At 43.2% G+C, this 14,543-nt stretch overlaps 1 protein-coding gene across 1 annotated transcript in view; it reads left to right on the top strand.

Moving 5' to 3' along the window:
* The window catches only part of SLC13A4 (solute carrier family 13 member 4), a 98,511-nt gene that overhangs the window by 69,040 nt on the left and 14,928 nt on the right, over positions 1-14,543 (top strand). The window contains exons 12-13 of the mRNA XM_040345678.1: positions 3,945-4,051; positions 10,795-10,931. Of these exons, the coding sequence (XP_040201612.1) occupies positions 3,945-4,051; positions 10,795-10,931 (244 nt within the window). The remainder of the gene's footprint in view (positions 1-3,944; positions 4,052-10,794; positions 10,932-14,543) is intronic.

Genomic DNA, 14,543 nt, shown 5'->3' with positions numbered 1-14,543 from the left:
GGCGTAAGGGCGCCTAATTCAAATGGGTTGGAGGGGGTGTTTAACCACTTCCCGACCCCCGCATGTACATATACGTCCACAATATGGCACGTACAGGCACATGGGCGTACACGTACGTCCTCGCCTATTAGCGGGTGGGGGGTCCGATCGGGACCCCCCCCGCTACATGCGGGGGTTGGGTCCGCTCGGGGAGCGATCCGGGACCACGGCGCGGCTATTTGTTTATAGCCGCTCCGTCGCGATCGCTCCCCGGAGCTGAAGAACGAGGAGAGCCGTGTGTAAACACGGCTTCCCCGTCCTTCACTATGGCGGCGCATCGATCGCGTCATTCCCTTTATAGGGAAGACACGATCGATGACGTCATTCCTACAGCCACACCCCCAAACAGTTGTAAACACATACTAGGTGCACCCTAACTCCTACAGCGCCACCTGTGGTTAACTCCCAAACTGCAACTGTCATTTTCACAATAAAGAATGCAATTTAAATGCATTTTTTGCTGTGAAAATGACAATGGTCCCAAAAATGTGTCAAAATTGTCCGAAGTGTCCGCCATAATGTCGCAGTCACGAAAAAAATTGCTGATCGCCGCCATTAGTAGTAAAAAAAAAATAAAAAATAAAAATGCAATAAAACTATCCCCTATTTTGTAAACACTATAAATTTTGCGCAAACCAATCGATAAACGCTTATTGCGATTTTTTTTACTAAAAATAGGTAGAAGAATACGTATCGGCCTAAACTGAGGAAAAAAAATGTTTTTATATATGTTTTTGGGGGATATTTATTACAGCAAAAAGTAAAAAATATTGCTTTTTTTTCAAAATTGTCGCTCTATTTTTGTTTATAGCGCAAAAACTAAAAACCGCAGATGTGATCAAATACCACCAAAAGAAAGCTCTATTTGTGGGGAAAAAAGGACGCCAATTTTGTTTGGGAGCCACGTCGCACGACCGCGCAATTGTCTGTTAAAGCGACGCAGTCCCGAACTGTAAAAACACCTTGGGTCTTTAGGCTGCATATTGGTCCGGGGCTTAAGTGGTTAATGGTAATGAGGCTTGACCTCACGTTTTTGACGTTTCTTGGCTACTGCGCATGCGCCGGGCGCCTACATTTCCCAGTGCGCATTGCGGCTAAGTACGCCGTACGGGCCTATTGATTTCAACGTGGACGTAAATCCCGATTCGCGGACGACTTACGCAAACAACGTAAAAATTTCGAATTTCACGGCGGGAACGGCGGCCATACTTGACATTACTATTCCACTAGGGCCTAGCTCTAACTTTACGCGGCCTATCTCTTACGTAAACGGCGTAAAAGTACTGCGTCGGCCTGGTGTACGTTCGTGAATCGGCGTATCCCCTCATTTACATATTCTACGCCGACCGCAATGGAAGCACCACCTAGCGGCCATCCAAAAAATTGCAATCTAAGATAGTACGGCGTAAGCCGTCGTATCTTAGATATGTTTAAGCGTATCTCTGTTTGAGCATACGCTTAATCATAGGTCGGCGTAGATTCTGAGTTAGGTCGGCTTATCTACTGATAAGCCGGCCTAACTCTTTGTGAATCTACCTATATGTGTATATGGACACGTAGGCTATTTTTTTTAAGTTGCATTTAGGAGCTTTGGCAAAAAAACAAAAACAAAAGCTCCTAAACTCAAGTTTGCTGCTAGTGTACATGAAGCCTTACCCTGGCTCCTTTCCCTACAGAGGAGCCCAACTAAAGTCTCTTACACTGTACACGGAGGGTGCTACACTTAAAGCGTTTGTTACCCCAACACTTCATAATCGTTCTCTTCGTTCTTCTCAAGACCTCCTACTCTCTAGCTCTCTCATCACCTGCTCCCATGCTCATCTCCAGGACTTTTCCAGAGCCTCTCCATAATAATAATATTGCTGATACGTGCCTTCTGTACCATATACATGTATGAGAAAGTATCCTTTTCTATTTGTGTTGTTTCTGTTGTGTGAAATCCCTGGTGTTCCACGTGCTTTCCTATTAAAAACTGACCACACTAAGCAGATGAGCACACCATGGTCAGTTATCTAGCCATGCTCGGAACTCAGTGTACTCTCCTCCAATGATCAGACTTGTCCTGCACCCCCCCCCCCGCACATTCATTCACTGGGAAGCTCAGTGTGCTGCTGCTGCTGCTTCTCGTTCCCCAGCTCTTATGCAGCTGAGAACAGAGGGAATGTGATCACTTATGAAAAAGGGGCAAAAATGTATTTATAAATTTTTTTTATTTTTTTTACAAAAATGTTTTGCCTTTCGTTTCTATTTTAACCACTTAAGACCCGGACCAATATGCAGGTAAAGGACCTGGTCCCTTTTTGCGATTCGGCACTGTGTCGCTTTAACTGACAATTGTGTGACGTGGCCAAACAAAATTGGCGACCTTTTTTTCCCCACAAATAGAGCTTTCTTTTGGTGCTATTTGATCGCCTCTTCGTTTTTTTTGCGCGACAATTTAAAAAAAAAAAAATCAATATTTTTTACTTTTTGCTATAATAAATATCCCCAAAAAATATATTTTTTTCCTCAGTTTAGGCCGATACGTATTCTTCTACATATTTTTGGTTAAAAAAAATTGCAATAAGCGTTTATTGATTGGTTTGCGCAAAATGTATAGCGTTTACAAAATAGGGGATCGTTTTGTGGCATTTTTATTAATAATTATTTTTTACTACTAATGGCGGCGATCAGCGTTTTTTTTTCATGACTGCGACATTATGGAGGACACATCAGACACTTTTGACACATTTTTGGGACCATTGTTATTTTCACAGCGAAAAGTGCTATAAAAATGCACTGATTACTGTGAAAATTACACTCGCAGTGAAGGGGTTAACCAGGAGGGGGCGCTGTAGAGGTTAAGTGTCTACTAAGGGAGTGTTCTTATTGTGGGGGGGCGTGGCTGTGCGTGTGATGTCACTGATCATCGTTCCCTAACACAGGGAACAGACAATCACTGACAGGAAGAACGGGGAAGGTTTGTTTACACTCACCTCTCCCTGTTCTTCCTCTGTGTGACCCGATCGCGGGTCTTGCGGGCGCGGTCACGGAAGACAGGACCGGGTCGCGAGTGCGCCACCGGCGGCGCGCTCACGACCCATGGCTGGGCATCTTATGGCTGCATTCACACCTGAGCGTATGTCATTCGGTTGGTTTTTCCGGCGTTTTTTTCTGGCGTTTTGTCGCGCGTATTAATGCTTATTCGGATTTCTATTTTTTCCCCTCTAGTGTTTGAGTGTCGCGCTTCAGGCGATAAAAAGGCTCAGGTGTGAATGCAGCCTAAAGGGGACGTACCTGTACGTCCATGTGCCCAGCCGTGCCATTCTGCCAATGTAAATAGTCGTGCGGTGGTCCTTAACTGGTTAAACAGAATAGGTTTGTTTTACAAGGTGATCCTTTACAATCATAAGTTTGACTTCATAGCGAAATGATAAATGGGGGAGACTTTTTGGCTTGGTTACAATGATTCCTGGAAAGTATTTAAAGTGTTACTAAACCCTAATAAAAACATACAGTAGAGCAGACCTCACCATGTTTCCATGCCTGCTTTTCATTGAAGCCTGTGATAACTTTTAATTCCTCCTTTGAAAAAGTTTACTGTTTTTGCATGGCTCCATTACTTACAGGGGGCCATTACAGCTTGCACTCCTTATGTTTTAAAACCAGGTAGCTCCAGTGCCAAGCCACTCCATTATTCCTTCCTTTTCTAGGCCAATGATTTAAGGAGGGCACATGCTCCCCTACATGGAAGTTCGGGGAAGTGGCACTGTGTGACCTGGAGCCAGCGGCCAATAAAATCTACTGGGGCATGTTTCACTGCTCTCTGGGAATTTAAACTGGGAGTTTAGTTCTATTTTATGTGGTTTCCCTTGTTACTTTATAAATCTGGTATATATCAATGTTAAATGTGTTTTCTATTTTAGAAATGGCTTCCGGACAGATGCCACAGTGTCAGTATTCCTCGGATTTCTGCTCTTTCTTATTCCAGCCAGAAGACCTCAGTTTAGGTGTTTCCGGAAAGAGGAATCAGGTGAGAACCTCAAAGTCTGTAACGAGCAAAGAAAAGCTCTTCCTGAAAAGTGGAGTTTTACACTTTTCCAGGTTTGTTAAAAACAAAAACAAAAAAAACAGTCCCCTCTAGATAAAATACAATGAAACAGATTCACTTTTTATCATGTTTTTCTTTTTTACGAAGTTCTTTCTGAGAATATTTACTGAATGGTGAGGGGGGTCTACATTCATTGTAATCACATGAGCAGTCTCGGTGTTGCAGCAATCTCAGTAATGGTGACTATAGATTCTTCAATAAATGATCAATTCTTTTTCAATCTGTCCTGATAGGAATAATTGTTCTAAAGTCAACAACTGAAAATGTACTGATCCTCCACTGTTGCTGAGCGCCATTATGTCATCCATTAACCACTTCCATACCTGGCACTTACGCACCTTCCTGCTCAAGCCAATTTTCAGCGCTGTCGCAATTTGAATGACAATTGCGCGGTCATGCTACACTGTACCCAAATTAAATTTTTATCATTTTATTTCCACAAATAGAGCTTTCTTTTGGTGGTATTTGATCACCTCTGCGATTTTTTTTTTTTGCGCAACAACTAAAAAAAACGAAATTTTTGAAAAAAAAATTATTTTTATTTTTTTCTGTTATTTTTTTTGTAAATAAGTAAGTTTTCTTCTTCAATTATGGGCACTGATGGGCACCGATGAGGTGGCACTGATGGGCACCAATGAGGTGGCACTGATGGGCACTGATAAGCGGCGCTGGTATGCTGCACTGATGGGCATTCATAGGCGGCACTGATGGTCACTCATAGGCAGCACTGGGCACTCTTTGGTGGCACTGATGGGCACTCATGGGTGGCACAGATGGGCACTGGGCATAGATGGGCACTAAGAGGTGGCACTGATAGACACTGGGTGGCACTGATGTACAATGAGGGGTGGCACTGATGGCATTGCTGGGCATCATTCCAGCCAGTGCCCATGTTGCCAGTTAGTGCCCATTTGTGGGCACTGATTGGCATTGATTGTGTTAAGTTTTTTTTTGCTCTATTAAGCACCGGGGGCACTCCCTTGTGGTCCAGTGTTGGCATCCGAGGGGGGGCTGCGCGGATAAACAATCAGCGCGAACCCCCCCTGTCAGGAGAGCTGCCGATCAGCTCTCCTATACTCGCGTCTGTCAGACGCGAGTGAGGAAGGGCTGATCAACGGCTCTTCCTGTTTACATCGTGATCAGCTGTGGTGGGACACAGCTGATCACGTGGTAAAGAGCCTCCCCTGGAGGCTCTTTACCGAGATCGGAGATGCAGGGTGTCAGACTGACATCCCGCATCACCGATCGCCGCGCTTCCAGTCAGGATTTCACAACCACCCTTTAGTGTTTCGTCCCAGGGTCATGTGATTTTCTCAGGGGGAACAATAACTTAGAAATTGCATGTGTAGCAACCTTTATTTTTAGCCAACATTAAAGTGGTTGACCCCAGTAGTGTATTTAGGTTTTGTGCTGCCCTAGGCCTGACTAAACTTGCGCACCCCCTAATTTAAATATGACCCACCCCTTCCTGTCAAGGCCACACCTCTTTCTGTTTAAGACCCGGCCTGAAATTTTCGAGTGGGGGACACTAGTTCTTAGGGCCTGGGGGGGGGGGGCATTGGATTCCCATAATTTGCATAGATTTCCTCTCACTTCCTGTTTGGCTATGGGGCAGGAAGTGAAGGGAAATCTCTGCAATGGGACAGGGATGGTAAAAAATTAATTGACAGGGGCTATAACCCTCCCTTACTCTATCCAAAATGAAAGAAAAAAGTGTTGCCTATAGGGGACTCTTTCTGTGCTGCCCCTCTGCAAAGTGCTGCCCTAGGCCTGGGCCTTGTTAGCCTAGGCCGTATACAGCATTGGTTGACCCAAAAGCAAACATCTATTATATTGCAGCTTACCAGTTCTCAGATGTGATGTCCGTTTGTTTTCTTTTTTAGGATTTCTTTCTTCTATTTTCATCTGGTGAGCCAGCCAGTAACTCTGTTGTTTTTCAAAAGAACAAGCGTTTCAACAGAATGTATCAGTTACAGATATGAGACAAACTATTTAATACTAGCAGGGGTTCTTACATTGATTAGCTTTGATTTACCGTATTTATCTGCGTATAACGCGCACTTTTTCCCCTTAAAACAGGGGAAAATCGTGGGTGCGCGTTATACGCGATCCCCTGTCTCTGAGCGCCGCCGCCATATACCGAGCGCAGTACGCTCGGGTACAGTCGGCTAGGCTCGGCCACGCTTGCGGTCACGCCCTGCGGGAGGAGCCGAGCGTGGCTGAACCTAGCCGAGTGTACCCGAGTGTACTGCGCTCGGTATATGTCGGCGGCGGCGCTTGGAGACAGCTCGGAGACAGCGGGGGAGAAGCAGGGAGGACACCACGAAGGCCGAAAACGGACGCCGGACCGGACAAGGCCGCCGATGGACGCCGGGCAAGACACCGAAGAGGGATATTTAAACTGTAAGTATTTTTTTTCCAGGAATTTCCCTCCTAGAACTGGGTGCGCGCTATACGCCGGTGCACGATATACCAAGATAAATACGGTATATAAAATCTTTATCCCAAAAGGAAAAACTGTTTGCTGTACCTTATAATGTATTAGGTGGAGCTTGGCTTCAATTCGTTAGTGTATCTAAATCATCTAATACATTTAACACTACCCTCCCCCCAGACTGACAATGCTGCTGTCCAGAGGTGCCCCTGTGCTCCTTCATCCAGAGTGAGGCTCTCTAATACAGGAGGTGTGTTACTGGCTAGAACACCAGGTGAAAACAGAAGAAAAAAAGCTTTAAAAATAAAACTATTGCAGCCACCACATCTAGTGATTGGTAAGTTGCAATAAATACAATTTTGGGTTTTAGGTAACCACTTGCCGACCGCCTAACTGGGAATTTATGTCATGACTTTGACGTTGAATACTGGGGTTATGGCTGCAGCTAGATGCCATAACCCTGGTATAATTTTTCCCCTTAGGTGGCCGGCTTTTTGTAAAGTGGTCCCTGCGGCGGATTCATTGCAGCATCACTTTTGAAAGTGGTGGGAAAGGTGCCCCCCTCCCTCCTGCCGCTTCCTGGTCATTTCCAGGTGTACGTTACTCATCGCGGAGCCCGGGTACGATCCGGTGTCAGCAGTGTTTTCTCATATGGCCAAGATGGCCACCGCTTATCTCTATGCCCTTTGAGGACTGGAGCGATGTCATGATGTCACTTCAAGTAAACAAGTTGGGTGTGGTTTTTTTTTTAAGCAAAATATAATTTTTTTTTATCTTTTCCTTTTAAGGGTAGAGGAGAGATTTGGTGTCTTTGAGCCCTCCAGAAAAAGTACCTGTCATGCTGTTCTCGTAAGGGATGGTTTGCTACATTCCTTGCGATAGCAATATAAGCGATCAAATTTTTTTTTAAAGTGACAGTGTAAAAATGAAAAAAACGTAATAAAAAAAATATATATAATTTTTTTTTTAAAGCGCTCCTGTCCCTGCGTGCTCACGCACAGTAGCAAACACATTCGCAGGCCAACATATGTAAGGTATCGTGAGGTATCATCACGAATGGCTGAGTGAGAGCAATAATTCTAGCACTAGACCTTCTCTGTAACTCTAAACTGGTAACCTGTAAAAAAATGTGTAAAGCGTCGCCTATGGAGATTTTTAGGTACCGTAGTTTGATGCCATTCCACAAGCGCGCAGAATTTTAAAGCATGACATGTTAGGTATTGATTTGCTCGGTGTAACATCATCATTTATATTATACAAAAACATTGGGATATGTATTATTATTTTTATTCATTAAAGTGTATTTTCTTTAAGCGCTGCGCAAAAACCGTGTGACATAAAAAATTGCAACAACCTCTAGACCTCCATTTTGATCTCTCGGGTCTCTGCTAAAAAAAAAAAAAAAATATATATATATATATATATATATATATATATATATATATATATATATATATATAAATTATGGGCCAGATTCACGTAGAATTCCGGCGGCGTAACGTATCCCATTTACGTTACACCGCCTCAAGTTTTCAGCGCAAGTGCTTGATTCACAAAGCACTTGCCTGTAAACTTGCGGCGGCGTAATGTAAATCCGTCCCGCGCAAGCCCGCCTAATTCAAATGGGGCGTGTATCATTTAAATTAGGCGCGTTCCCGCGCTGAACGTACTGTGCATGCTCCGTTTTGTAATTTCCTGCCGTGCTTTGCGCGAAATGACGTCGCACCGACGTAATTTTTTGAACGGCGACGTGCGTTACGTCCTTTCCTATTCCCGTACGACTTACGCAAAAAAAATTCAAAATTTCACGCGGGAATGACGGCCATACTTTAACATGGCTAGTCTAAATATAAGCCATTTAAATAGCATGCGTAACTTTACGACGGGAAAAGCCGACGTAAGAGAATGCGACGAGCGCACGTAGCTTCGTGGATCGCCGCAAAAACAGCAAATTAGCATACCCGACGCGGAAAACGATGCAAACTCCACCCAGCGGGCGCCGAAGTATTGTATCCTAAGATCCGAAGGCGTACGAAGCCGTACTCCTGTCGGATCTTAGCCAAATGCCGTCGTATCTTTGTTTGAGAATTCAAAATAAAGATACGACACAGCAAATTTGAAAGTACGCCGGAGTATCAGTAGATACGCCGGCGTACTCTCACTGTGAATCTGGCCCCACATATATAAATGTTTTTGGGTTCTACATAATTTCCTAGCAAAAAATACAGATTTTTACACTTTACAACAAATGTCAGAAAAAGGCTGGGTCCTTAACGCTTCAATGGTATGAAGCCTGTCTTGGCCTCATGCAGAAGTTACTGCGCCAGCCATGTGGAGACTGAATAAGAATCCTGTGCACCACCCAGTGGCCAAAAGTAGAATTGCATTTTATTTCTGGATGCATAACCGATTTACCTTATCCTGGGTAACAACTTCAATATGTCTTCAATGTGCCAACTCAATGCGGGAAGAAGGAATGTGTTTATTGTGGACAATTTTACAGAGATTCTTATTTTAATCATTTCCAATTGTGCGCAGTCTGCAGTTTAAGTTTATTTCAGGAAACTGGAGTAAAAGTGCCACAAATAGGCAGACATGACATCAGGGTAGAGAAGATCCAGGAAAGGCACAGAATATGATCACACATATGTTATACGGACAGCTGTTTGCTTGTGTCTGACTGTATTGTTTGTCATAAAAAGTTATGTTGTGCAAAAAACAAACATCTGCACACAATGTCATATGATCCCATAATTGAGGACAACTGTGAATTTATAGACACATTTGATTAGAACCAGATTTATAGGAGAACCAGTCACCTCCAGTCATGTCTAATTGTGTTATTAAACCTTACTTCTTAGCAGTGTTAATTTTGGCAGCAAATTTCGATTTAGTTTTAGTCTTATGCACCGTACACACGATCAGATTTTCCGTCTAAAAAACCTTGGATGGTTTTTCTGACGGAATTCCGCTCAAGCTTGGCTTGCATACACACGGTCACATAAAAGTTAACTGAACTTTTGACCGTCAAGAACACGGTGACATACAACACTACGACAAGCCGAATTGTTTCCGAGAATGCATCGGAATTTTGCGCGTCGGAATTGCTACAGACAATCAGATTTTCTGATAGGATTTTTTTTCGTCTGAAAATTTGAGAACCAGCTCTCAATCTTTTGTTGGCGGAAATTCTGACAGCAAAAGTCCAATGTAGCATACACATTCAAAAGCTCACATCGGACTTTTGCTGGCTGAATTTCCGATCGTGTGTATGGGGCATTAGAGCTAAAATGGAAAAACAAAACTGCGCTGATAATCACACTAAATTAACACACTATAGGCGGCAGCTAGCCGCGCCACAAATTTTAAAACACTCTTGAGAGTATGGTATATAGAAAAAGTCCATATATAAGTAACATGAATCACTTAAGTAAAAGTCTGTGAGGAAATAAACATATCATTTAGGTGATAAGCATACATTCATGTAGGTTAAATCACTGCAGATAATGTCCTACGATTCACACCATCAAGTGACATGTAAAAACAGTATAGGTGAACCCTCCACCGGAATAATAGGCCGCTTACCAGAGGGCAAGCAAAACGAGCAATTGGCTATAGCCCAGCCACGGCCTTTATCTCCTCAGGGACCCCGGATGGAACTGGTTAACCAAAGGTACTCGATGGCAGCCAACTTTATATTCTGATTTGGTCCAGGGCTTCCGCGTTCTGATAACTCCAGGACTGGGCGTTCCTATCCCTGCCTCAGAGCTAAAATGACATTTTAGTTTTAGTCCCATTTTAGTCAATTCTTTTAGTTTTAGTCGTATTTAGTCGACTAAATTTCCAGGACATTTTAGCTAAAATGTCCTACATCTTTGCCGGGTGTTACTTCCGGGTATCGCAGCTCTGGCGCTGTGATTGGCCGGAGCCGCGATGACGTCAAGGGAGCCGCCAGTCATGGCACGGCCTCCTTTAGGAACGGCACGATCGCTATTACTAAAGGGCGCCTGCACCGTTGTCTACTGCGCATGTGCCATAGACATTGGCCCCCGTGATGTTTGTAAATATCTCCTAAACCGTGGAGGTTTAGGAGATATTTCACACACCTACAGGTAAGCCTTAATCTAGGCTTACTTGTAGGTAAAAGTGATTGTAAAGGGTTTACAACCCTTTTAAAGGACTGTTCCAGCTTATACAAAGTTCCAAAACTTTAAATGTTTTCCTTCTTTAGAAAACAGCAAGGACAAAGATGAAGATGAGCCCTACTTGGGTGGACCAATGCTGACCTGGCAGGAGTTCCAGAAACACATGCCCTGGGAAATTGTAGTGCTGGTTGGAGGAGGCTATGCCCTGGCAGCTGGCTGTAAGGTAACTCCTGGCATTTACCATTTTAGGCTTGGTTCACATATTGATGTATTTATTGGTTTTATGCCACATTGTAAGTAATGAGAAGTAAGCATATAGGTAGCGCGAGGGGCTAAAGAATGATTAGGTATTACAGAAGAATCCAAAAGGAATACAAGAACAACCATAGTTAAACCTTCATGCAATTGGCGTGATATTGAAGGATAGATAATTAATGCAAAATGGAAAGAAAAGTGAAAAAAAAAAGAGAAGGAAAAAAGGAAGTGTGCCACGGCCTACTCACACACATCTCAGGATGGCTCAACTCCTGAGACCAACCCACAGAGATGACATCTGTAAGAATGAGAAAAAAGAAGAACCAGAAAGAAGGTAGGAGGGAGTAAGGGAAAGTCAAAGTCTAGGGAAAGAAGGGGAAAAAAAGACTCGGATATGCTGTTGGAAGCAGTCAAAGAAAGCTCGAACAAGCCGGTTGAAGGGAGGGAAACTCATAGGAAATCCAGGGTTCCCAGACTTTAAGAAATTTAGGATGCGAGTCGTTCACGATGCTAGATATCTGCTAATGGAGCATCAAGGCAGTTATACATGACTTTGCCCTTTGAAAGGCAATGCGCGGAGTCTTGCAGGTCTGGGCTATGGTCCATTTAGCAGAAATAAAAATATGCTTCTGCTGGAGTGCGTATAGGCCGGGAATCGGGCAATGCAATAGGGCCAACTTTGCGTGCCTGTGGACCGTTATATAGAAAAGGGTCTGGAGCGGGCTGAAAACCATGGACCAGAACCCCACCAGTTTCGGGCAGGACCACCAGATATGCAGGACATCTCCTGTGCCCACAGTTGCGAAAGCATCTGTCAATACTCCCCGGGTAAGCATAGGCAACGTGGGCAGGGACCCAGTGCCATCTGAAAATAACCTTATAGGCAGCTTTGAGTGTATTGGTATTAAAAGAACATTTTGCCACTGATTTCCAAGCCTACTCCAGTCCTCTAGATCTATTTGGGATTGGAGGTCCCGCTCCCATATTGGATGCATTTCAACTGCATTCAATTCGCATAACATGTGAATCGGACTGGCTTTCAAGGGAGCCGGTTCACACATGTGCGGAGCAACCGTGTCAGTTGTTGATAAGGGTACTATGTGATTTTGGGTCCAGTATAGGTGCAAATTCAAGTAAAAATTTGCATCCGAATCGCACTTACACGGTGAACAAACCTGCACTGTACTCAGGATTGCAAACCACAGCGGATGTGTGAACCCAGTCTCATATATGGCAGATAGATTATCATGAATGTGGATTCACATTAAGGAATATCACAACTGTTATGATTTTTAAGGGTCAGTCCATTAAAAACTGATATTTTCAAAAGTGCCAACTGAGAAACCATTGCCCCTTTCACAGCTGATATGCTTAGCATTGTTTAGCTCAGACATGACATATAAACAAAGCATATCCTTCTATAGTGTGTAGTTGTCTCTATTAAGAGCACCAAATGTCATTTCTGTCTGTTGCTTCCTTCGTCTGTTAGTGCATAAATCACTTCCTGACATCAAGAGAAAAAAGGTGACAGGGGGGAATCTCCAGCTGATTGACAGCCTTATCTCTGTTCCTGTTTGCTGTGTGGAGGGGGGTGTGTCCCTTCCCTCCAATCAGTTCTTGGAGCTCTCAACAATGAGCTCTGCAGAGTGTAAAGCCTTGTACACACGATCAGTCCATCCGATGAGAACGGTCTGAAGGACCGTTGTCATAGGTTAACCAATGAAGCTGACTGATGGTCTGTCACGCCTACACACCATAGGTTAAATAACCGATCGTGTCAGAACGCGGTGACGTAAAACACAACGACGTGCTGAAAAAAGCGAAGTTCAATGCTTCCAAGCATGCGTCGACTTGATTCTGAGCATGCATGGATTTTTCCTTGTCAAATATCTTTATTTGTGATTTGTTAAAGGAATTGTACAAACATTGTAAAATAAAGAACATTACAATTAAGGAGAAAATTCTTTCGCATGTATGTTATCTTGAAAATTTCCTATAACAATAACGATATGTCCATGTTGAAAAAGTTTGTAACGTTCTTACAGTATGATATTTCCGTGGTAGAGTAACTTGAAGTTTAACTTAATACCATACATTCTATATTAATATATCCAATAACAGATCTGCTTATCATGTACCACAGTGAAAGCTTCAATATTTGTTATCCATCAAAGGTAGCTAAAGTAGAATATATATTGTAATCCTAGTTGCGGTCCATAACGCAAGGACAAAAACAAAGACAGAAACAAAACAAAACAAAAAAGGGGGGGGACAGGAGGGAGAGGATAATGCAAGGAAGTCTGCAGGACTAGGTCGGGAGACGACTTCATTATGCAAGAAATGCAGCAATCGCTACAATGGCTGGGCTACCATGGCATCAAAACATCATTATTAAAAGTATTAGACATTGTATAAGTAATCCAAGGTTTCCATTCTTGTTCGAACTTGGTAATCGTGTCCGTGTCTATGGCCGACATTTTGGCGTGAGTCATTGCTGTATTTGTTCTGGTGTGAACTTCCTCCACTGACAAATTTGGGGATTTCCATGCTTTTGCAAGTGTTTGCTTAGCGGCTGTAAAAAGTTGTCTTATAAGTTTAAATTGCGCATTCGATATTTCAATAGGTTTTAAGTTGAGTAACGCTATTTTGGGGTCTAGCGTAATATTCTTTCCCGTTAAAATGTTTGCTATTTGAAATATTTTCAGCCAAAATGTTTGCGCTTTCGGGCACGACCACCAGGTGTGATAATAAGTTCTTATGTTAGAGCATCCCCTAAAGCATAGTTCTGAGTAATTGCGTGTAAATTTAGCAATTCTAGCTGGCACCAAGTACCATCTAGAGAGCACTTTGTAATTTGTCTCTGACGCTATCACATTTGGGGATGCTGTTTTGATATTATACCATATTTGACTCCAGTAAGAGTCACTCAATTCTGTGTTCAAGTCCTCCTCCCATCGGCGGACATATAAAAGTTTCCCTGTGTTGGGTTGTGTAATTATTTGGGAGTAAATGGCAGATATCAGGCCTCTTGCGTGAGGATCTTTTGTACAAATGGTTTCAAAGACTGACAGCTGAGTTGGCAGGGCAGATGTGTCTGCCGAGGGTTGAAAGAAATTTTTTATTTGCAGGTACCTGAAGAGTTCCTTTTGAGGGATACCATATGAATCACATAATGTTGGGAAGGGAATAATGGAAGAAGAATTTAAAAATGTATATTTTTGAGTGCAATCCCTTTTCACCCATTCTTTGAAAGTGCCCGGATAAACCCACGCTGGGTAAAATGCAGGGTTCTTGAAGAATGAGAGTAATGGCGAGTGCGGGGATTGTAGATGGTGCTTAGATTTGATTTTGTCCCATAAGGTTAGTGAATGTTTAAGAATGGGATTACTTACATATTTGCGTAATTTTGGGGAGATCCAGAGCATGTTGGAAATTGAGATAGGGTCGCTTTCTAACGCTTCTATAGCCACCCACAGTGGTGATTCGTGTTTTGCGTGGTACTTTACTAAATTTGCTAATTGTGCCGCATGATAGTAATGTAAGAAGTTGGGATAACCCAGACCTCCGTTAACTTTGGGTA

This window comes from Rana temporaria, chromosome 3, assembly GCF_905171775.1.
Source record: "Rana temporaria chromosome 3, aRanTem1.1, whole genome shotgun sequence".
Lineage (NCBI taxonomy): Eukaryota > Metazoa > Chordata > Amphibia > Anura > Ranidae > Rana > Rana temporaria.
Note: the sequence above shows the minus strand (reverse complement) of the source record. Positions and strands in the feature narration are given on the sequence as shown.